General features: G+C 41.1%; 1 protein-coding gene across 1 annotated transcript; it reads right to left on the bottom strand.

Moving 5' to 3' along the window:
* Nucleotides 1-32: 32 nt before the first annotated feature.
* LOC110485277 (5-hydroxytryptamine receptor 3A-like) lies at nt 33-14061 on the bottom strand. The gene is made up of 10 exons (XM_036941876.1): nt 13768-14061; nt 12101-12175; nt 9961-10202; nt 9813-9857; nt 9408-9514; nt 9032-9201; nt 8186-8307; nt 5397-5607; nt 1703-1852; nt 33-907 (listed from the first exon to the last, which is right to left on the bottom strand). The coding sequence occupies exons 2-10, from the start codon at nt 12159-12161 to the stop codon at nt 684-686; spliced, it is 1332 nt and encodes a 443-aa protein (XP_036797771.1). The 5' UTR covers nt 12162-12175; nt 13768-14061; the 3' UTR covers nt 33-683.
* Nucleotides 14062-23916: the final 9855 nt, after the last annotated feature.

A 23916-nucleotide genomic window follows, 5' to 3' on the forward strand; every position in this document is an offset into this window, starting at 1 on the left:
ATTACTCAAATGTGAGGACTACGGTTTGTATCTATTTGAAAGTAATCCGATTTATTACAGTTACGCAATAAGAATACAATTAGCAAATGGTACATACCAGTAATCTTCACGATAAAGAGAATATAGAATATCCTAAGTCTTAAAAGCGTAGAAAAATACATAGCATAGTATTATAAAACATATAAAAATACATAGCCCTTTATGAACTCTTGAAATAATCCAAACATGACAATTTCATTCACACAGTAACATTCATTTAGTCGATTCAAGTTTCATCCGTCTTTACATCTTATCCTGGCGTCAGTGACCCCCAGGACTTCCATGGGAATGTGTTTTCATCGAGATTGCCACAGATAAGGTGTTTGACCCCTGTAATAGCCCCCAGATGGTCTGTCATTCAGACAATATCATAAATCGTGATTGAGTCATCATGCTGGGCCTCGGCACCAGCAAGTTGCTAGACGCATCTTCATCGCTGACCATCATCGTTCGCATTATTTTTGACTACAGTACGTTGACCAGTAGGCTATGCAGGAATTTGGATGGCACAGGAAGAATGGAAAATGGATAGATATGCAGAGGTGTTTCAAAGATATTGAAATAAATATTGTTAAATCTCTACTGAAGAATACACACATACTTTATGTTTATTTACATATCATTGTTAAACGCAAATAAAGAATTTAATGCCAGAATTCTAAATGGTTGATCTCACATCGAGAACCAAAGGAGAAAAATAAAATGACGACTGCATAAACGATGAGGACGGTGAGATAGATACAGAAACAGATCAAGTCCACTTTGTTGGCAAGGCGATGGTGTATAGCATTTTTGTGGTCTTGTGCAGCCATTTTGTTGAGAAACTTCACCACCTTCTGGAGGGCTGTATTCTTCTCTTCCTCTGAGGCTTTAATATCAGACAAAGTAAATGAGAGGAAAAGGGATAACATGATTAACATTATTATTTGTGGACATGCGAGAAATAGGCTGGGTAAGACGCCAACTGCAGCTAGAGAGTAAGAATGGTTGTGCATTAACAAAATACCCCGACTTGTTTATGGTGATGATTTTATTTTTTTAACCCTAAAAGTGCCAACAGGTGTCATATTTGACCACCAATTGGAAATGATGGCAAAAATAAAAACTCTCAAACAGTAACAGTGTCAGTAAATGGTTTAAGTAAATGGTTTAAATACCCCCTATAAGCATATATTTAAATGGGGTACCCCTTAATGTAGACTGATTGCAATAAAGTCATTATGACATCATGGTCAGGTTAGAAATGGTTGCATAAAGACTAGGGCTGTCAACAATTAACTGGGGGAGGGGAAATACATTCCAAAGGGAGCTGTAATTTTAGGATTTTTAAATACAAAGAAACATTAAGAATATTGACGTCTTGATTCTGTCTAATGTAATAGTTAGTCAAATTAGGTCAAAGAAAGGACGTTATTTCATCTCAATGTCCACTTGTTTTTACATGGTATTGTACATTTTTGCTGTATAGATTATGTATTTGATGTTTTCAGTGTATTCAACACTTTCACACAATGCGATTAATAGTAAATAAAATATTGTGCACTTAACTGATTAATTCTGGCTGCCCTAATAAGGAGGTTTGGTAACGTCTTCTTTGGCAACCAGAAAAAAATACATCTTGCCCTGTGGGTAACTGAGATGACAGAAGAATGAAAACGTTTACCCTCTTCATTGCCTGTGTCTTTAAGCAGTGAGTCTTTGGACTTGGAGAGGCTGCAGGGCCAGAGAGTGCCACACTTAGCCAGGCGTGTGAGCACCATAGACTGCAACGTGCTCAACACCAGGATGACCAAACAGAAACAGAAGTGCTTTCCTATGGAGAACAACGAGAGAGATGTGTGAGTGTTATATGGTGGCAGAGAGGTCCTGTATACATGAAACCAACATCAGTGTGCTGCTACCAGTATATCTTTCTTTACTGTCCCTGTGACATACCGGGCTGGAAATAGTGAAACTCTGCTCCCAACAGATCACTAGGATCACTGTTGCTGTTCAGGATCTCTGCTCCCAACGGATCACTAGGATCACTGTTCAGGATCTCTGCACCCAACGGATCACTAGGATCACTGTTGCTGTTCAGGATCTCTGCTCCCAACGGATCACTAGGATCACTGTTGCTGTTCAGGATCACTGCTCCCAAACACACATCAGCCGTCCACCTCGACACCGTACCAAACAATTGAGCTATAGAAAAATATCCAATTTGATAGCTCCCTCGGCAACATTTCAAGCTAGCTGTGGAGTGAGCTTTCTGCACATTCTTAAAGGGCGGCTGAAATTCCTGATTTGGCCTCGTTTTAGATTTGTCTCATTATGAAATGCTAGCGGTCGTGATTGAAGCCAAACAAAAGTTGTCTTTGGGTTGTGGTTTCACCCCACCTGAGTGACTCGCCATCTCAAGATGGTCATCTAATTCAGTTCTGTGTGTAGGCTAAAGTAGAAAAGAAGAGGCGAATAGAAACTCTTATCGACCATATGTTTTGCCAAACTGGGGGGAGCTGGCTAGCCTGTCTAACCTTAGGCTAGCCTGTCTAACCTTAGGCTAGCCTGTCTAACCTTAGGCTAGCATATAGTTCTCTGTCAAATCAAAAGTATGCCAAGATGGCAAGAACCAGTGTCTGGAATGTTTCATGTGATACTCGTTCTACATAACCTTGCTGCGAATGTACCTTGCAACATAGTTTCAAAGCTTCATCATGTGATGTAAATACATGTTACCGTGGAAACGATATCAACTACTGCGAGTTGAATGCCCGCGGTCTTCAGTCAGCTCAGCGGTCCTACAACACATTGTGTTTTGTGACAAAACTGCACATTTTAGAGTGGCCTTTTATTGTCCCCCGGCACAAGGTGCACCTGTGGAATTATGTTGTTTAATCAGCTTCTTTATATGCCACACCTGTCAGGTGGATGGATTATCTTGGCAAAGGAGAAATGCTCACTAACCGGGATGTAAACAAATTTGTGAACAACATTTGAGAGAAATAAGCTTTTTGTGCATGTGGAACGTTTCTGGGATCTTTTATTTCAGCTCTTGAAACCTGGGACCAACACTTTACATGTTGCCTTTTATATTTTTGTTCAGTATAGAACATCACAGGTTGTACTGTGCATGCCTGGCAGTGTGTTTATGAACTTGACATAACGTCATTAGATACTGTAGATATCAGCATATCGCCACATCTTCCCCTGAAGCAAGACGGCTGATCCCATAATGGTCTGAGACGAGCCACCCGGACAGCTGATGAAACTGTGGGTTTGCACAACCGAAGAATTTCTGCACAAGCTGTCAGAAACAGTCGAAGGGAAGCGCATCTGCCTGCTCGTTGTCTTTACCAGGGTCTTAACCTGACTGGCGTCGTAACCGACTTCATAGGGCAAATCCTATACCTTCGATGGCCACTGGCACACTGGAGAGGTGTGCTCTTCATGGATTAATCCTGGTTTCAGCTGTACCGGGCAGATGGCAGACAGCGTGTTTGGCGTTGTGTGGGTGAGCGGTTTGCAACGTTGTAAACAGAGTGCCCCATGGTGGAGGTGGGGTTATGGTATGGGCAGTCATAAGCTACGGACAACCAACACAATTGCATTTTATCGATGGTAATTTGAAATCAGAGTTACCGTGACGAGATCCTGAGGCCCATTGTCGTGCCATTCATCCGCCGCCATCACCATGTTTCAGAATGATAATGTCGCAAGAATCTGTACTCAATTCCTGGAAGCTGAACATTTCCCAGTTCTTCCATGGCCTGCATACTCACCAGACATGTCACGCATTGAGCATGTTTGGGATGCTCTGGATCAACTTGTGTTCCAACAGCATGTTCCAGTTCCCGCCAATATCCAGCAACTTTGCACAACCATTGAAGAGGAGTGGGACAAGATTCCACAGGCCACAAGCAACAGCCTGGTCAACTCTATGTGAAGGAGTGTTACACTGCATGAGGCAAATAGTGGTCACACCAGATACTGACTGGTTTTCTGATCCAAGTATCTGTGACCAACAGATGCTTATCTGTATTCCCAGTCATGTAAAATCCATAGATTAGGGCCTAATGAATTTATTTCAATTGACTGATTTCCTTATTTAAACTGTAACTCAGTAAAATCTCATTTTTACCTGTTTTTCTAGCTTGCTAGTCGCTTAATTTGCAAATCTGACTTGAAATTAGGTATAGTTAGTTAGTTAGCTAGCTAACATTCGCTAATGTTAACTAGCAGGGATATTTTGGCTTGCCAGTTGGAATTGAAAGATTATTGAAAGCAAGCTGGCTACATCCTAGCCAACCTGAAATGGCAATGAATAGGCTATATTTAGCAAGATCTGCCTTGATAGCCAATCAAGATCCCTTGCTAACAGCTTTTTTAACTGCAAGATCAAGGTAGCTAGCTTGCTAATGTTAGCTTTGTATTTAGCTAACTGTTAGTTACATGATAGTGTCATAGCTAGCCTGGCACATTAGCATTATCAAATAATGTAGCTAGCTAACTTTGCTTGCTAGTGTAACCAACTCACCACAAGTCACCAACAACACCAGGCAGTTTCAGGTTTAAGGGCCCACAGAAGTAGTAACTAGCATGAGATGTAACAGTTAATCCATATCCTGCCCAAGATTGTTGAACAATTTGATGGGTATTTATGGGTAGAGTATTTCGCGATCAATATGTGCATTGCACATCAAGCTCCTGCCAAACATAATATGTGGCAGACCACCCATCTACACCGTATTGTCTGAAGAAGACTGTTTCTCGGTGCACGAGGAAATATGAATAATTTGAAATGGCCTAGTTCCCCGGGTGGGCGGGTTCTCTCATTTTCGACCATTCCATTGGTTCATTTCCTACGAGTCAATTGCATGTTTATTAGATGCTCTTATCCAGAGCGACTTACAGTAATGAGTTCACACATTTTCAGATTTTATCCCCATACTGGTCCCCCATGGGAATCGAACCCACAACCCTGGCATTGCAAGCACCATGCTCTACCAACTGAGCTACACAGCATTGGAGAAATATCCACCCACCAGGGGCACCGGGCCATGCAAAACAAACTTGCCCACTCTTCCACAAACAACACGTTGCCACCTGGGCAAAAGGGGGCATGAATTGATGACATGATTGGAATACAAACCCAACCTTAATTTACGCTGTGACACACTTAGGTACCAAATTCAGTTTTGGAAGAGGCTGATTTTATGACAAAAATGTCAGTTTTTACACTAGAATAAATGTTTGATTGGCTGTTTGCAAAAGGAATGTTTTGTTTTTTGGCGCAGTCGCTCTATAACTCTGATACTTACACACCGTTTATAACAAAATGCTGTTTCATTCTGGTGCATTACACACAGGATACTCACGGATGATGGGGCTGCACTGGCCTCCTCCAGGCAGAAGGTCCTTGAGGATGTTGAGGAACATGATGAAGCTGAGAACCAGTTTAACCTTGAAGGGGATGCGCTTGCTCTCTCCCAGCGGCAGGGAGAAGCTGCCCACATCAGCCAAGATGATTAGTATACTGGGCAGGACCAGGGACAGAAACGGGTTTTCAGACCGCATTTTCAGCGACACCTGTGAAGACAGACAGATAAGCCGGCTAAGGAGTATTGGTGTCTCTGGGGGGTCTTTGGCCTGGTTTGCTAACTACCTCAGAGTGCAGTGTTTAAAGTCAGAAAATCTGCTGTCTCAGCTACTGCCTGTCACCAAGGGAGTACCCCAAGTCTCAATCCTAGGCCCCACGCTCTTCTCAATTTGCATCAACATAGCTCAGGCAGTAGGAAGCTCTCTCATCCATTTATATGGGGCGGCAGGGTAGCCTAGTGGTTAGAGCATTGGACTAGCAGTTGAAAGGTTGCAAGTTCAAATCCCAGAGCTGACAAGGTACAAATCTGTTGTTCTGCCCCTGTTAACCCACTGTTCCTAGGCCGTCATTGAAAATAAGGATTTGTTCTTAACTGACTTGCCTAGTTAAATAAAGGTAAAAAAATTCAATAAAATGTAGATGATAGTCTTATAGTCAGCTGGTCCCTCCCAGGAGTTTGTTAAATGCTCTACAACAAAGCTTTCTTAGTGTCCAGCAAGCTTTCCTTAACCTTGCCCCTCTACCTCTGAGGGGTTGAGGTAGTCACCTCATACAAGGGAGTATGGCTAGACGGTCCTGTCCTCCTTCTCTCAGCACATATCAAAGCTGCAGGCTAAAGTTAAATCTAGACTTTCTTCTATCGTAATCACTCCTCTTTCACCCCAGCTGCCAAACTAACCCTGATTCAGAGGACCATGCTAGATTACGGATACATAATTTATAGATCGGTAGGTAAGGGTTATCTCGAGATGTTCTTCATCAGTCGGCCATCAGATTTGCCATCAATGCTCCTTATAGGACACATCACTGCGCTCTATACTCCTCTGTAAACTGGTCATCTCTGTATACCCGTCACAAGACCCTCTGGTTGATGCTTATTTATAAAACCCTCTGAGGCCTCACACCCCCCTATCTGAGATATCTACTGCACTTCTCATCCTCCACATACAACACCTGTTCTGCCAGTCACATTCTGTTAAAGGTCCCCAAAGCACACACATCCCTGGGTCGCTCGTCTTTTCAGTTCCCTGCAGCTAGTGACCGGAACGAGCTGCAACAAACACTCAAACTAGACAGTTTTATCTCAATCTCTTCATTCAAAGACTCAATCACAGACACTTTTACTGACAGTTGTGGCTGCTTTGCATGATGTATTGTTGTCTGTACCTTCTTGCCCTTTGTGCTGTTGTCTGTGCCCAATAATGTTTGTACCATGTTTTGTGCTGCTACCATGTTGTGTTGCTACCATGATGTTGTGTTGCTACCATGTTGTGTTGTCATGTGTTGCTGGCTTGCTATGTTTTTGTCTTAGGTCTCTCTATATGTAGTGTTGTGTTTATCCCAGCCCCCGTCCACGCAGGAGGCCTTTTGCCTTTTGGAAGGCCGTCATTGTAAATAAGAATTTGTTCTAAACTGACTTGCCTAGTTAAATAAAGTTTAAATAAATAAAATAAAAAGCCAGGCAGAAATCATTTGTTTTGAATAAGTGTATTGTTTTTTTGAGTGTAAATGTTTAAGCTTTGCCCATAAAAATAAGAAGGTACCTTTACATGTCCCACATGAATAAAATACAACTGAAATCACCAGGAGCACTCACTAACCCATAGATAAAGATACTTTACTCTACATGCCCCACATAAACTACTGAAATCACCAGGAACACTCACTAACCCATAGATAAAGATACTTTACTCTACATGCCCCACATAAACTACTGAAATCACCAGGAACACTCACTAACCCATAGATAAAGATACTTTACTCTACATGCCCCACATAAACTACTGAAATCACCAGGAACACTCACTAACCCATAGATAAAGATACTTTACTCTACATGTCACATAAACTACTGAAATCACCAGGAACACTCACTAACCCATAGATAAAGATACTTTACTCTACATGCCCCACATAAACTACTGAAATCACCAGGAACACTCACTAACCCATAGATAAAGATACTTTACTCTACATGCCCCACATAAACTACTGAAATCACCAGGAACACTCACTAACCCATAGATAAAGATACTTTACATGTCCCACATAAATAAAATACAACTGAAATCACCAGGAACACTCACTAACCCATAGATAAAGATACTTTACTCTACATGCCCCACATAAACTACTGAAATCACCAGGAACACTCACTAACCCATAGATAAAGATACTTTACTCTACATGTCACATAAACTACTGAAATCACCAGGACCACTCACTAACCCATAGATAAAGATACTTTACTCTACATGTCACATAAACTACTGAAATCACCAGGAACACTCACTAACCCATAGATAAAGATACTTTACTCTACATGTCACATAAACTACTGAAATCACCAGGAACACTCACTAACCCATAGATAAAGATACTTTACATGTCACATAAACTACTGAAATCACCAGGAACACTCACTAACCCATAGATAAAGATACTTTACTCTACATGTCCCACATAAACTACTGAAATCACCAGGAACACTCACTAACCCATAGATAAAGATACTTTACTCTACATGTCCCACATAAACTACTGAAATCACCAGGAACACTCACTAACCCATAGATAGTTGCGATCATCTCTGCCTCCTTTAGCATTGAGTTCCACCTCCTCGGTTAGCCAGTCCCCACGGTTTGCACTAGTTTTGCTCACATTCCCAAAGTCCAGGAACATGCCACATCCTGGAAAGGCAGATATTTGATACTAGATCAGTCATTCATAGATCATAACATAGTTTATAACAAAAACAATGTTTTATATCAATAGGCATTAGGGGTGTAACGGTCCACAACATATTTGCTTTCGTTCATTCCTTGATTTTAGGCTCTTTGTTTGGTTTTAGCTTGGTTCTCAGGAGGGGATGGAAAAACTACCACAAATAAAAAAAATGGGGAAAAAAAATGATTTTGTAAAATTGACATTTTTGACAATTGCATGATTTCCCCTTTCACTCGCATAGATTTTTTGTTAGCGGTGGCTAAAGTTTGTAGTGGCTGTTCAGAGAAAACCGAACCATGGATTACAGTTTCTCCTTGCCCATACTACTTTTAGGGTGAGGAACCATCTAACATCAAGTTGTAAAATGCAGAACTTCCACTTTGAGGCTAGGTGAAAGCTTACCATTTACCCACGCATGTGTCTATTTCACGCCACCGCCTTCAACTAGGCTATACAACGAATTAGAGCTTGCATTTGTTATGTTGTTAATATAATTATGATTTGTTATTAACTTATGAATTAACATTATTTAATTTGGGAGATAACTTTAGTTAAAGATGGAATCTTTAGTAGGGGACAACAAAAAAGTTTTTGGGTTTGTTGTTTTTGGTTAGTAAGAGCTTTGGTAAATAATGGTGTGCAAGAGCCATTTAGCAGACAAAATGAGGTTTGAAATGATGCACTTACCACTAATTGCCCACACATTAAGGGCGATGGCACAGAAATCTGAAGCGAAGGGGTAGTTGTACAGATTGACCTCACAGCCCACCACAGTGTTCATGATGACCATGTGCTCTATAGTCCCGTTGCTGTGCACCAGCAAATCCTTGTTGCCGTGCTTCATCGTTGTTTGCACTCTTTAGACATGAGAGGTTGAGGACAGACAACTGAGGATTGATCTACTAAAACTGTCACAACTAAACATTTGGCCACTTAATTCTTAATTCTGTCCATGTTTCACTCGCTATTTAGAAGATTACACATAAATTGACAGTTATAAAATCTAAATGAAAAATTATAATGAAACATAACATAAGTTATTGTATTCTGTTAGTGGACTCACCCATTAGTCACATGGAGTTCAGGAGTCCAGATTTTGCTGACAGGCAGGACCACCACATCATGATGATAGACTGATGTGTTCCATGATAAATCAGGGTCTTCCCAAGACTGTAGTGTATAATCATAATGAGTGGTATTACAAAATGGCACATTTACTTGAATGTCTCTGGATGTTTTGTGCCTACACTCTTAGAATAAGGGTTTCCAAAAGGGTTCTTCAGCTGTCCTCATAGGAAAACTCGTTTTGGTTCCAGGTCAAACCCTCTGTGGAAAGGATTCTACATTGAACCCAAAAGGGTTCTACCTGGAATCAAATAGGGTTCTTCAAAAGGTTCTCCTATGAAGACAGCCGGAGAACCATTTTAGGTTATAGCACCTTTTTTTTTCTTCCTAAGAGGGTACTTACCAGCGGGACTTCCAGACGACTCTCGAAGCGGAGGTTTTTTGTATCCTTATTAGGAGGATAATTCATCACATAATGATAGAAATGTCAATATGTTATCTCTGAAACTCATCACATTGTAGAAAACTCAATGGAAAGGAAAGGGACTTACGACAGACAGAGTTTCGTACACGATTGACGGCACACGGATAATTGAGATGCACCGTGGAGACTGTGGCGGACTCCGAGCTTCTTTCGCAATCAGCATGCTGGCCAGACATCGACGTGTTGTACAGGAGGGTGTCGTTGCACTGGATGAAGTGGCTGTGTTGGCTGGTTGGGAGGCACTGGCTGTATTAGATAGTGGTTGGATAGTAGGAACTGCTGAGTTGGATAGAGTGCCTGATGCAGATACTGTGGAACCAGAGACAGGTATTTAATTTCAGAATATAACATTGGATTTAAATAGCGCTTTTCTGGGAACCAAAGAGGCTTTTCAATAGTTCAACAACACAGTACAATAAATGATTTACACAGTCACAATGAAATGGGATGAGGTTGTTGCATGTCTTCAAAGTAGTGACTCACTGTGAAAAGTGATCATGCTCTCTGTATATTGCACTGTATCTAAACCTGATACTCTTATCACTAGTCCATTATCAGTTACGTTCTGAGAACAATATGTTTTTAGAGCTTGGTAAGTGCTTGATTGTCCTGTGGTTATTTTACAACCTTCCCACAACTTTTCTGGGAATGGTGCAGGATAGTTGCTTGGATTTGGAACGTTCTGAGAAAGTAATACAATTTTTTAAAAATACAAGAAAACTTTCTATAAAAACCACAAGAAAATTGTTGTAATGAGAATGTTTGAAGATTGTTATGTAAAAACATATAGATTTTGTTCTCAGCAATCAACAAAACTCTATCCTCTACCTTGTAAAGTGTGTTCAGGTGGGTTGGTCGCGCCCACTAATTGGCCACACCTGATCTTAATGAGTGCTTGTCACCTTTGAAATGGGGTCTGTTATATGAGTAAAAAATATGTGCATCCTCATCCCAAAAAATAATTTATTTTTGTTTTTGTCTATTTTCAATGGATAAAGCTAAGAACATTAACAACTTCATAGTTCAGAACAATATAACAATATAGAAGAAAATGAAACGTATTTTATAAGAAGAAATATTAATCCCTAAAAAAACAACCCCATGGAACAATCATTGAATAGCTTTTCAGAATTCTCCGATAAATTGGTCCATATGAAAATCTAAAAGAATGGAAACCATAAAATGATTTGATTTGATAAAATGACTTGCTAACAGGAAACTTATTTATTTCCATGACAGAATTAAAACGCAATGTTGGACTGACCAATGTAGATATTTTCAAATACCTGCAACTTAAAAGTTACATATCACGAAATTTAGATTTGAAATCTTTTGGACATCAGAGCAACCCTGAGGAAATCTATATGAGTCAAAAAATGATGTTCGTATGATATAAGATATACAAAACCTTGGAGAGAGCATATACAACTGTCAATCTCTTAAAATATATATATAAACTATTGGAACCAAGGCTTAAAAATAACTGATGTTGGCACAAGATAGAGGGAATGTACGAGCTTAATTAACGACATTACAGTTAATGAAAATGTATGCTTAAAAATTACACAAATTCAGTCATGTCTTAAGTGTAAAACTAACAATGACTCAATAATCCATGCTTTCTGGGAATGCTATAAAGTCCAAATGTTATGGACGGAGCTAGAAATTTGTCTGTCAGAGGCATTACAATGTAAACTAACTTTTAATCTGTCTGTCTGCATATTTAATCAAATACATTCGATATTATAATAAAAAATAACTCCCAGGAAAATGTTCAAGGAACCAGAGTAAAACGTTATCAGAACCTTCCTGCAACCTAAAAATAAATGTTCTCAGTACAGATAACATTTTCACTTCTGCTCTCAGAATGTTTAAAAAACGTTCAGTTTTACCAGTCAGGAAACGTATGGCTGCGTTCCCACAACCAATGTAAAACCAAAAACATACATTCCCGCAACTTCCAAGGAACCAAATGTGCTAGCTGGGTTATATTTATTCTATTTTTCATTGGACTTGTTTCTTTTTCATGACTTTAATAATATCTGTTTGTGACAAGAAATAAAAATGAAAATTGCTGTTTGCAATCGCATATAATAAAAATGTTTTACACTCTTTACTTCACACCTGCTAATAGGAACAAAGATGACATTATTCTAGCATAATTCGCGCCTGTTTTAAGAAGAGTAAAATGGAGCCCAATGTCTTACCTGTTAGCAAGAATAGGGAGAAGAGGCAACATTTCAGCACACTGTGGTCCATGGGTCTCATCCCTGCACGTCCTCCTGTCACAAAGCACATACTGTAGAGCTAGCACACGCAGTCTTAGTATAAATTAAGACGAGTTTCCTCTAATGAAACTGTTAGAAGGACTGAAAACCAACCTTTAGATGCTTAGTGATCACCGCTTGCCTTCTCCTTTCCTCTCAAGCCAAAGCCTCACCTGGGATGACCCTTTATAAAGGCTCTGCTCTTTAACATTGTTGCCCCAGTCTTCCACAGCCACACACACCCCCACAAACTGCCTACATTAGAATATTATCCTCGGTATTGTACAGGATGTGCTTGGCCATAATCCTCAAATAATGAGTTTTTAAATTAACCTCCCAGGATTCATTTCACCATCTTGTGTAAACAACAACCCACAACAGACAGGTAATTACTAATTACTGTGACTAGTCAGAAGTGGATATACTGCACCTCCACCTGCCTCTAAACCCTATAGTTGGCTATATGTTTCACTGGACCTCAATAGGACCGTAGGCTGTTATCATATTGTTGAGCATACAGACTTCATACAGACAATAATACAAAAGGGATTGAGTTGGTTTATTTGAAATGTCATCATGCATGGACACCAGACAGCATTGTGGTTTCAGTGGTGCTGTCTCCTCTCTGGGTAATGGAGAAAGGTTGCTATCTCCTCACTAGTGGCTCATGAAGCAGCTGGGTCAGTGTTTCGCAAAATATGTTTTGACCAAGACCCCGTGGTCTGAGACAATTAGGACTTGTGGATGTGGATGTACAGTACCAGTTAAACGTTTGGACTCATTCAAGGGTTTTTCTTCATTTGGACTATTTTCTACATTGTCAGAGGAAGGCCCTAAAAATTGTCAAAGACCCCAGTCATAGACTGTTCTCTCTACTACCGCATGGCAAGCGGTACCGGAGTGCCAAGTATAGGATAAAAAGGCTTCTCAACAGTTTTTACCCCCGAGCCATAAGACTCCTGGACAGGTAACCAAATGTCTACCCAGACTATTTGCATTGTGTCCCCCTCCCAACCCCTCTTTTACACTGCTGCTACTCTCTGTTCATCATATATGCATAGTCACTTTAACTATACGTTCATGTACCTACCTCCTCAATTGGCCCGACCAACCAGGGCTCCCACACATTGGCTAACCGGGCTATCTGCATTGTGTCCCACCACCCGCCAACCCCTCTTTTTACGCTACTGCTACTCTCTGTTCATCATATATGCATAGTCACTTTAACCATACAGGTACATACTACCTCAATAAGCCTGACTAACTGGTGTCTGTATATAGCCTTGCTACTGTTATTTTCAAATGTCTTTTTACTGTTTTATTTCCTTACACACACACCTTTTTTTCACACTATTGGTTAGAGCCTGTAAGTAAACATCTCACCTGTTGTATTCGGCGCACGTGACAAATAAACTCTGATTTGTAGAATAATACTGAAGGCATCAAAACTATGAAATACAACATATGGAATCATGTAGTAAACAAACTATTTAAATAAATCAAAATATGTTTTATATTTGCAATTCTTCAAAGTAGCCACCCTTTGCGTTGATGACAGCTTTGCACGCTATTGGGCATTCTCTCAACCAGCTTCATGAGGTAGTCACCTGGAATTTCAATTAACAGGTGTGCCTTGTTAAAGGTTAATCTGTTGAATTTCTTTCCTTCTTAATGCTTAATAGAGATGAAGTGCAGATCCAGCAAAGCCTGGATGAGTTGTAGGAAACCAGTTATGGAGGCTGAGGTTGGAGTGAGCTGGGTTGGGACAGGGTAAACAGGTCTGGAGGGGAATCCAAGGAAGTGATGAGTTGTAGGAAACCAGTTATGGAGGCTGAGGTTGGAGTGAGCTGGGTTGGGACAGGGTAAACAGGTCTGGAGGGGAATCCAAGGAAGTGATGAGTTGAATCCAGAACAGGGTAGCGAGATGTGGAACAGGAGACAGGAACCAGAGTTAGAGCGGCAAAACTGCAGTGAGAAGAGAAACAGTGTCAGGCAAGGAAATAGGCACAGCAGGATACAGGATCTTAAATAACAACAAATAGCTAGACGCATGACCGAGTGAACGGAGACTACGATCTGGCAGAGTGGAAGTGGCAGGACTGAGTATTTGTAGAGGTCTTGATTATGGAACGGGTTGCAGCTGGTGGGGAACTGCTCTGAGTCCAGCACACCTGTCTCCAACCACACAATCACACACAGAGAGAGAAGAAGAGGGAGAGAACTGGGGGAAAGGCTGCAGGTCAAGGAGACACCGGATGTCCACTAGGGGGAGTAGCAGGAGCAGATGTGACAGTATCATTCTGTGTGCTGCAGTCCACTGGATATATTAAGCCAACGAAGTCCTCTGGGGTGAAATGAGCAACGCATACAGTAGATGTGAGCACGGTTCCCTTACTCCAATATGTTCACTTCAACCCGACAAACCGGTCCCACTTCAAAACTAGCTTCTCATTTTTGTGCCACAAATGAGTCGTAACCCTGACCTGACCTGAATCAGTCAGAGGTGTCCAGCACACTGCCAAATACAGTACAAATTGGTTGGGCCTGAACCATCCCCTCTCCAGCCCAGTTCCTCTGAAGCTATTGCTACTGAAATACCACTGTTACACTTACAGTAGTAGATGTGTCAGGATTTGGGCAGAGATAAACTCAACTAACTTGGTATATCCTCTCTGACCAATTTTATAAACAAATATAAAACAAATATTGTAAATGGATTGATTAATCAGGGCCTTGTGCTGAGCAGTGCTTTACAGGAATGACAATTAGCTTTCCATGTGTACACTAAATGGTGAGGAAACCTAATGGGTTTGATTATTCAAGATCAAACCCAGCGTCTTATTTACACTTGGGTCATTCTTGAATTACAGTGGCATTTGGGTCCCTTCCATGAAAAACACTTTAAAATGACAAATAGTTACATATCATAACTGTCTTTGTTTGTATTGAACTGTTTATTAATGACCTAATGCAAGTCCTTTATACAGCACAACTGTATGTGTATGCATTGTTTTAAAAGCTCAGGGTCTGCAAATATCCTTGTTCCAGTATTGATGTGTAGAGTTGTAGTGATGTTTTGGGGATTTAGAGATATCTCTTATTTTATGCTAGACAGTCAGCTAAAGTATTTAATATTTTGTATAGATCAATAAAAAGTGTCAGCAGCGGTTACGAACCCGGGTCTCCGGAGTGAGAAACAGTCACTTAACCTACTGAGCCACGAATAGTCGGCAGAACCCAGAAGATGAGGCAGACACAGCAGTACTTGAGACGGTGTATTTAATGAAGTAAAAAGAGAAGTCCTTCAGGAAAACATGTAACTCCACAACCTCAAAAGGAATTCCACAAGAACAAAGGTAATCCTCCAAGACAAAAAGGTAAATCCACAAGGTGGTAGGAATAGCATAAAAAGCCTCAAAAGATACTCAAAAATAAATAAACAAGAACAAAAACAGAATTCCACAAGAGAGTCCACCGGGATCAACAAGAGTTCACAGAATACTAGGGCTGGGTGCTAACATACAAACACAGAGCAAAGAACTGAGGAAAACTAAGGGTTTAAATACAATCAGGGGAAACGAGGCACAGGTGCAAATAATAATGGGGATCAAGGGAAAACAAAAGGTCAAAAAGCACAATGGGGGCATCTAGTGACCAAAAACCGGAACAACCCTGGCCAAATCCTGACAGAATCCCCCCCCTAGGAACGGCTCCTGACGTTCCTACCAGCTCTCTCGGGGTGGAGGGCCCTGAACCGACAAATGAGGTCAGGGTCCAGTATGTCTTTGGCAGGAACACAGGAGCGCTCCTCGGGACCGTAGCCTTCCCAGTCCACCAGATACTGCCAGGACCGCTGCACCCGGCGGGAATCCAGTATCCGATGGACGGTATAAGCCGGCTGGCCTCCAATGACACGAGGGGGAGGTCTGTCTGCCGGGACAAGGGGAGAAAAAACAACAGGTTTTAATAAGGAAATGTGAAACGTCGGATTAATCTTAAGGGATCTGGGTAAGTGTAGGCGATAAGAAACTGGGTTAACTCTCTTGGCAACCTTAAAGGGACCGATGTATTTTTGGGACAGCTTGCGAGACTCCACCCGTAGTGGTAAGTCTCTTGTGGAGAGCCAGACTCTCTGGCCGGGGCGCAGGGTAGGCCCGGGACGGCGACGTCTGTTGGCTTGTTGTTGGTACCTCTGTGAGGAACGCATAAGATTAAGACGGGTCTTCCTCCACATAAGCCGACAGCGTCTGACAAACTTCAAGGCTGAAGGCACTCTGACTTCTGCCTCCTGGTCCGGGAACAATGGAGGGGCATAGCCAAACTGACACTCGTGCGGGGACATACCAGTGGAGGAGGAGCGCAAGGTGTTGTGCGCGTATTCGGCCCAAACAATGAAGGACGACCATGTGGACGGGTTGTTACGAGTCATACATCGGATGGTGGTTTCCAGCTCTTGATTCATCCTCTCTGTTTGACCGTTGGACTCCGGATGGTACCCTGAAGATAGACTGGCAGAAGCCCCCATGAGTTGGCAGAAGGCCTTCCAAAACCTTGAGGCGAACTGGGGACCTCTGTCAGAAACCATATCTTGAGGAATGCCGAAGACTCGGAACACATGATTAATTACCAACTCAGCAGTTTCCTTCGCAGAAGGTAACTTAGTCAGAGGGACGAACCTGGCCGCCTTAGAAAACCTGTCGATTATGACTAGGATAGTAGTATTGCTATGGGATGGAGGAAGGCCAGTAATAAAGTCCAACGAGATATGGGACCAGGGTCTGTGGGGAACAGGTAAAGGGTGAAGGAGTCCTTGAGGGCGGAGGTGAGAAGATTTGCCCTGGCAGCACACAGGGCAGGCATTGACGAAAAGGATTGATGACCTAGTGTACTACTCCTACTGTTGGCACAGTTATCATAATGGTAAAATAATTATTAAAAGTAATCATATGAGTTGATTTAAAATGGGAAGATGTACCCAAATACATTTTAAATCTAAAATAATCTAGAGAAATGAAGTGCCACCATAATTCAAGAACTTTCACCTTTAGAGATGTGTTAATTCAGGACTCAGATGTGTTAATTCAGGACTCAGATGTGTTAATTCAGGACTCAGATGTGTTAATTCAGGACTCAGATGTGTTAATTCAGGACTCAGATGTGTTAATTCAGGACTCAGATGTGTTAATTCAGGACTCAGATGTGTTAATTCAGGACTCAGATGTGTTAATTCAGGACTCAGATGTGTTCATTCAGGACTCAGATGTGTTCATTCAGGACTCAGATGTGTTAATTCAGGACACAGATGTGTTAATTCAGGACTCAGATGTGTTAATTCAGGACTCAGATGTGTTAATTCAGGACTCAGATGTGTTAATTCAGGACTCATATATACACAGGCATTTCTCTAGGCAGGACGTCCACATGTTTCTCTAATAACAACACTAAAGGAACACATAGATGCCATCTCCAGTCATGTTGTGTCCCGGTAACAGACTCTAATAACAACACTAAAGGAACACATAGATGCCATCTCCAGTCATGTTGTGTCCCGGTAACAGACTCTAATATCCATTAATAACAACACTAAAGGAACACATAGATGCCATCTCCAGTCATGTTGTGTCCCGGTAACAGACTATAATAACAACAATAAAGGAACACATAGATGCCATCTCCAGTCATGTTGTGTCCCAGTAACAGACTCTAATAACAACACTAAAGGAACACATAGATGCCATCTCCAGTCATGTTGTGTCCCAGTAACAGACTCTAATATCCATTAATAACAACACTAAAGGAACACATAGATGCCATCTCCAGTCATGTTGTGTCCCGGTAACAGACTCTAATAACAACACTAAAGGAACACATAGATGCCAACTCCAATCATGTTGTGTCCCAGTAACAGACTCTAATAACAACACTAAAGGAACACATAGATGCCATCTCCAGTCATGTTGTGTCCCAGTAACAGACTCTAATAACAACACTAAAGGAACACATAGATGCCATCTCCAGTCATGTTGTGTCTTGGTAACAGACTCTAATAACAACACTAAAGGAACACATAGATGCCATCTCCAGTCATGTTGTGTCCCGGTAACAGACTCTAATATCCATTAATAACAACACTAAAGGAACACATAGATGCCATCTCCAGTCATGTTGTGTCCTGGTAACAGACTCTAATAACAACACTAAAGGAACACATAGATGCCATCTCCAGTCATGTTGTGTCCCGGTAACAGACTCTAATATCCATTAATAACAACACTAAAGGAACATATAGATGCCATCTCCAGTCATGTTGTGTCCCGGTAACAGACTCTAATAACAACACTAAAGGAACACATAGATGCCATCTCCAGTCATGTTGTGTCCTGGTAACAGACTCTAATAACAACACTAAAGGAACACATAGATGCCATCTCCAGTCATGTTGTGTCCCGGTAACAGACTCTAATAACAACACTAAAGGAACACATAGATGCCATCTCCAGTCATGTTGTGTCCCAGTAACAGACTCTAATATCCATTAATAACAACACTAAAGGAACACATAGATGCCATCTCCAGTCATGTTGTGTCCCGGTAACAGACTCTAATAACAACACTAAAGGAACACATAGATGCCAACTCCAATCATGTTGTGTCCCGGTAACAGACTCTAATAACAACACTAAAGGAACACATAGATGCCATCTCCAGTCATGTTGTGTCCCAGTAACAGACTCTAATATCCATTAATAACAACACTAAAGGAACACATAGATGCCATCTCCAGTCATGTTGTGTCCCGGTAACAGACTCTAATAACAACACTAAAGGAACACATAGATGCCATCTCCAGTCATGTTGTGTCCCGGTAACAGACTCTAATAACAACACTAAAGGAACACATAGATGCCATCTCCAGTCATGTTGTGTCCCGGTAACAGACTCTAATAACAACACTAAAGGAACACATAGATGCCATCTCCAGTCATGTTGTGTCTTGGTAACAGACTCTAATATCCATTAATAACAACACTAAAGGAACACATAGATGCCATCTCCAGTCATGTTGTGTCCCGGTAACAGACTCTAATAACAACACTAAAGGAACACATAGATGCCATCTCCAGTCATGTTGTGTCCCAGTAACAGACTCTAATAACAACACTAAAGGAACACATAGATGCCATCTCCAGTCATGTTGTGTCCCGGTAACAGACTCTAATAACAACACTAAAGGAACACATAGATGCCATCTCCAGTCATGTTGTGTCCCGGTAACAGACTCTAATATCCATTAATAACAACACTAAAGGAACACATAGATGCCATCTCCAGTCATGTTGTGTCCCGGTAACAGACTCTAATATCCATTAATAACAACACTAAAGGAACACATAGATGCCATCTCCAGTCATGTTGTGTCCCGGTAACAGACTCTAATATCCATTAATAACAACACTAAAGGAACACATAGATGCCATCTCCAGTCATGTTGTGTCCCGGTAACAGACTCTAATAACAACACTAAAGGAACACATAGATGCCATCTCCAGTCATGTTGTGTCCCAGTAACAGACTCTAATAACAACACTAAAGGAACACATAGATGCCATCTCCAGTCATGTTGTGTCCCAGTAACAGACTCTAATATCCATTAATAACAACACTAAAGGAACACATAGATGCCATCTCCAGTCATGTTGTGTCCCGGTAACAGACTCTAATAACAACACTAAAGGAACACATAGATGCCATCTCCAGTCATGTTGTGTCCCGGTAACAGACTCTAATAACAACACTAAAGGAACACATAGATGCCATCTCCAGTCATGTTGTGTCCCGGTAACAGACTCTAATAACAACACTAAAGGAACACATAGATGCCATCTCCAGTCATGTTGTGTCTTGGTAACAGACTCTAATATCCATTAATAACAACACTAAAGGAACACATAGATGCCATCTCCAGTCATGTTGTGTCCCGGTAACAGACTCTAATAACAACACTAAAGGAACACATAGATGCCATCTCCAGTCATGTTGTGTCCCAGTAACAGACTCTAATAACAACACTAAAGGAACACATAGATGCCATCTCCAGTCATGTTGTGTCCCGGTAACAGACTCTAATAACAACACTAAAGGAACACATAGATGCCATCTCCAGTCATGTTGTGTCCTGGTAACAGACTCTAATAACAACACTAAAGGAACACATAGATGCCATCTCCAGTCATGTTGTGTCCCGGTAACAGACTCTAATATCCATTAATAACAACACTAAAGGAACATATAGATGCCATCTCCAGTCATGTTGTGTCCCGGTAACAGACTCTAATAACAACACTAAAGGAACACATAGATGCCATCTCCAGTCATGTTGTGTCCTGGTAACAGACTCTAATAACAACACTAAAGGAACACATAGATGCCATCTCCAGTCATGTTGTGTCCCAGTAACAGACTCTAATATCCATTAATAACAACACTAAAGGAACACATAGATGCCATCTCCAGTCATGTTGTGTCCCGGTAACAGACTCTAATAACAACACTAAAGGAACACATAGATGCCATCTCCAGTCATGTTGTGTCCCGGTAACAGACTCTAATAACAACACTAAAGGAACACATAGATGCCATCTCCAGTCATGTTGTGTCCCGGTAACAGACTCTAATAACAACACTAAAGGAACACATAGATGCCATCTCCAGTCATGTTGTGTCCCAGTAACAGACTCTAATAACAACACTAAAGGAACACATAGATGCCATCTCCAGTCATGTTGTGTCCCAGTAACAGACTCTAATATCCATTAATAACAACACTAAAGGAACACATAGATGCCATCTCCAGTCATGTTGTGTCCCGGTAACAGACTCTAATAACAACACTAAAGGAACACATAGATGCCATCTCCAGTCATGTTGTGTCCCGGTAACAGACTCTAATAACAACACTAAAGGAACACATAGATGCCATCTCCAGTCATGTTGTGTCCCGGTAACAGACTCTAATAACAACACTAAAGGAACACATAGATGCCATCTCCAGTCATGTTGTGTCTTGGTAACAGACTCTAATATCCATTAATAACAACACTAAAGGAACACATAGATGCCATCTCCAGTCATGTTGTGTCCCGGTAACAGACTCTAATAACAACACTAAAGGAACACATAGATGCCATCTCCAGTCATGTTGTGTCCCAGTAACAGACTCTAATAACAACACTAAAGGAACACATAGATGCCATCTCCAGTCATGTTGTGTCCCGGTAACAGACTCTAATAACAACACTAAAGGAACACATAGATGCCATCTCCAGTCATGTTGTGTCCTGGTAACAGACTCTAATAACAACACTAAAGGAACACATAGATGCCATCTCCAGTCATGTTGTGTCCCGGTAACAGACTCTAATATCCATTAATAACAACACTAAAGGAACATATAGATGCCATCTCCAGTCATGTTGTGTCCCGGTAACAGACTCTAATAACAACACTAAAGGAACACATAGATGCCATCTCCAGTCATGTTGTGTCCTGGTAACAGACTCTAATAACAACACTAAAGGAACACATAGATGCCATCTCCAGTCATGTTGTGTCCCAGTAACAGACTCTAATATCCATTAATAACAACACTAAAGGAACACATAGATGCCATCTCCAGTCATGTTGTGTCCCGGTAACAGACTCTAATAACAACACTAAAGGAACACATAGATGCCATCTCCAGTCATGTTGTGTCCCGGTAACAGACTCTAATAACAACACTAAAGGAACACATAGATGCCATCTCCAGTCATGTTGTGTCCCGGTAACAGACTCTAATAACAACACTAAAGGAACACATAGATGCCATCTCCAGTCATGTTGTGTCTTGGTAACAGACTCTAATATCCATTAATAACAACACTAAAGGAACACATAGATGCCATCTCCAGTCATGTTGTGTCCCGGTAACAGACTCTAATAACAACACTAAAGGAACACATAGATGCCATCTCCAGTCATGTTGTGTCCCAGTAACAGACTCTAATAACAACACTAAAGGAACACATAGATGCCATCTCCAGTCATGTTGTGTCCCGGTAACAGACTCTAATAACAACACTAAAGGAACACATAGATGCCATCTCCAGTCATGTTGTGTCCCGGTAACAGACTCTAATATCCATTAATAACAACACTAAAGGAACACATAGATGCCATCTCCAGTCATGTTGTGTCCCGGTAACAGACTCTAATATCCATTAATAACAACACTAAAGGAACACATAGATGCCATCTCCAGTCATGTTGTGTCCCGGTAACAGACTCTAATATCCATTAATAACAACACTAAAGGAACACATAGATGCCATCTCCAGTCATGTTGTGTCCCGGTAACAGACTCTAATAACAACACTAAAGGAACACATAGATGCCATCTCCAGTCATGTTGTGTCCCAGTAACAGACTCTAATAACAACACTAAAGGAACACATAGATGCCATCTCCAGTCATGTTGTGTCCCAGTAACAGACTCTAATATCCATTAATAACAACACTAAAGGAACACATAGATGCCATCTCCAGTCATGTTGTGTCCCGGTAACAGACTCTAATAACAACACTAAAGGAACACATAGATGCCATCTCCAGTCATGTTGTGTCCCGGTAACAGACTCTAATATCCATTAATAACAACACTAAAGGAACACATAGATGCCATCTCCAGTCATGTTGTGTCCCGGTAACAGACTCTAATATCCATTAATAACAACACTAAAGGAACACATAGATGCCATCTCCAGTCATGTTGTGTCCCGGTAACAGACTCTAATATCCATTAATAACAACACTAAAGGAACACATAGATGCCATCTCCAGTCATGTTGTGTCCTGGTAACAGACTCTAATATCCATTAATAACAACACTAAAGGAACACATAGATGCCATCTCCAGTCATGTTGTGTCCCGGTAACAGACTCTAATAACAACACTAAAGGAACACATAGATGCCATCTCCAGTCATGTTGTGTCCCGGTAACAGACTCTAATAACAACACTAAAGGAACACATAGATGCCATCTCCAGTCATGTTGTGTCCCGGATAACAGACTCTTATATCTATTAACAACAACACTAAAGGAACACATAGATGAGATAGAACTTTACTCTAAAGCAATTATTTGGCTTCCTTACTGTCAACTCATCAGTTAAATATTCATGGAACAAGACATACTGTCCTTCATATGGCTTCCGCTGTTCTTGAACTTCCTGTAAAACATTATTGAGAGGGAGAGTTCAGTTTATAGGTTCAGTATGTACTGTAATGAAACATTTCCTGTCTGTCCTACTTTATACAACCTTGTTTTCGCTCTGTCATACTGCTGTTGATGCCTGTTAAGACCAGTTGATGATGACCTGTTAACTAACACCAGTCAGTGATGACCTGCTGTTAAGACCGGTCAGTGATGACCTGCTGTTAAGACCGGTCAGTGATGACCTGCTGTTAAGACCGGTCAGTGATGACCTGCTGTCAATGCACCTCATGGGTTGTTACTACGGATTATCAATAAGAATATCCATTACTGTTATCTTTCTTCACTCACCTGCAGAACTATCAGTAAGAATATCCATAACTGTTATCTTTCTTCACACACCTGCAGAACTATCAGTAAGAATATCCATAACTGTTATCTTTCTTCAGACACCTGCAGAACTATCAGTAAGAATATCCATTACTGTTATCTTTCTTCACACA

Source organism: Oncorhynchus mykiss, chromosome 13 (genome assembly GCF_013265735.2).
Source record: "Oncorhynchus mykiss isolate Arlee chromosome 13, USDA_OmykA_1.1, whole genome shotgun sequence".
NCBI lineage: Eukaryota > Metazoa > Chordata > Actinopteri > Salmoniformes > Salmonidae > Oncorhynchus > Oncorhynchus mykiss.

Bases quoted from the DNA above. Each gene is read 5' to 3' on its own strand.
- LOC110485277 (XM_036941876.1), bottom strand. From the start codon at position 12,161: ATGAGACCCATGGACCACAGTGTGCTGAAATGTTGCCTCTTCTCCCTA. The intron at 9,515-9,812 runs GTAAGTACCCTC...TATACACTACAG, and splicing joins GTCGTCTGGAAGTCCCGCTG to TCTTGGGAAGACCCTGATTT. The intron at 908-1,702 runs GTAAACGTTTTC...CTGATATTAAAG, and splicing joins AGACACAGGCAATGAAGAGG to CCTCAGAGGAAGAGAAGAAT.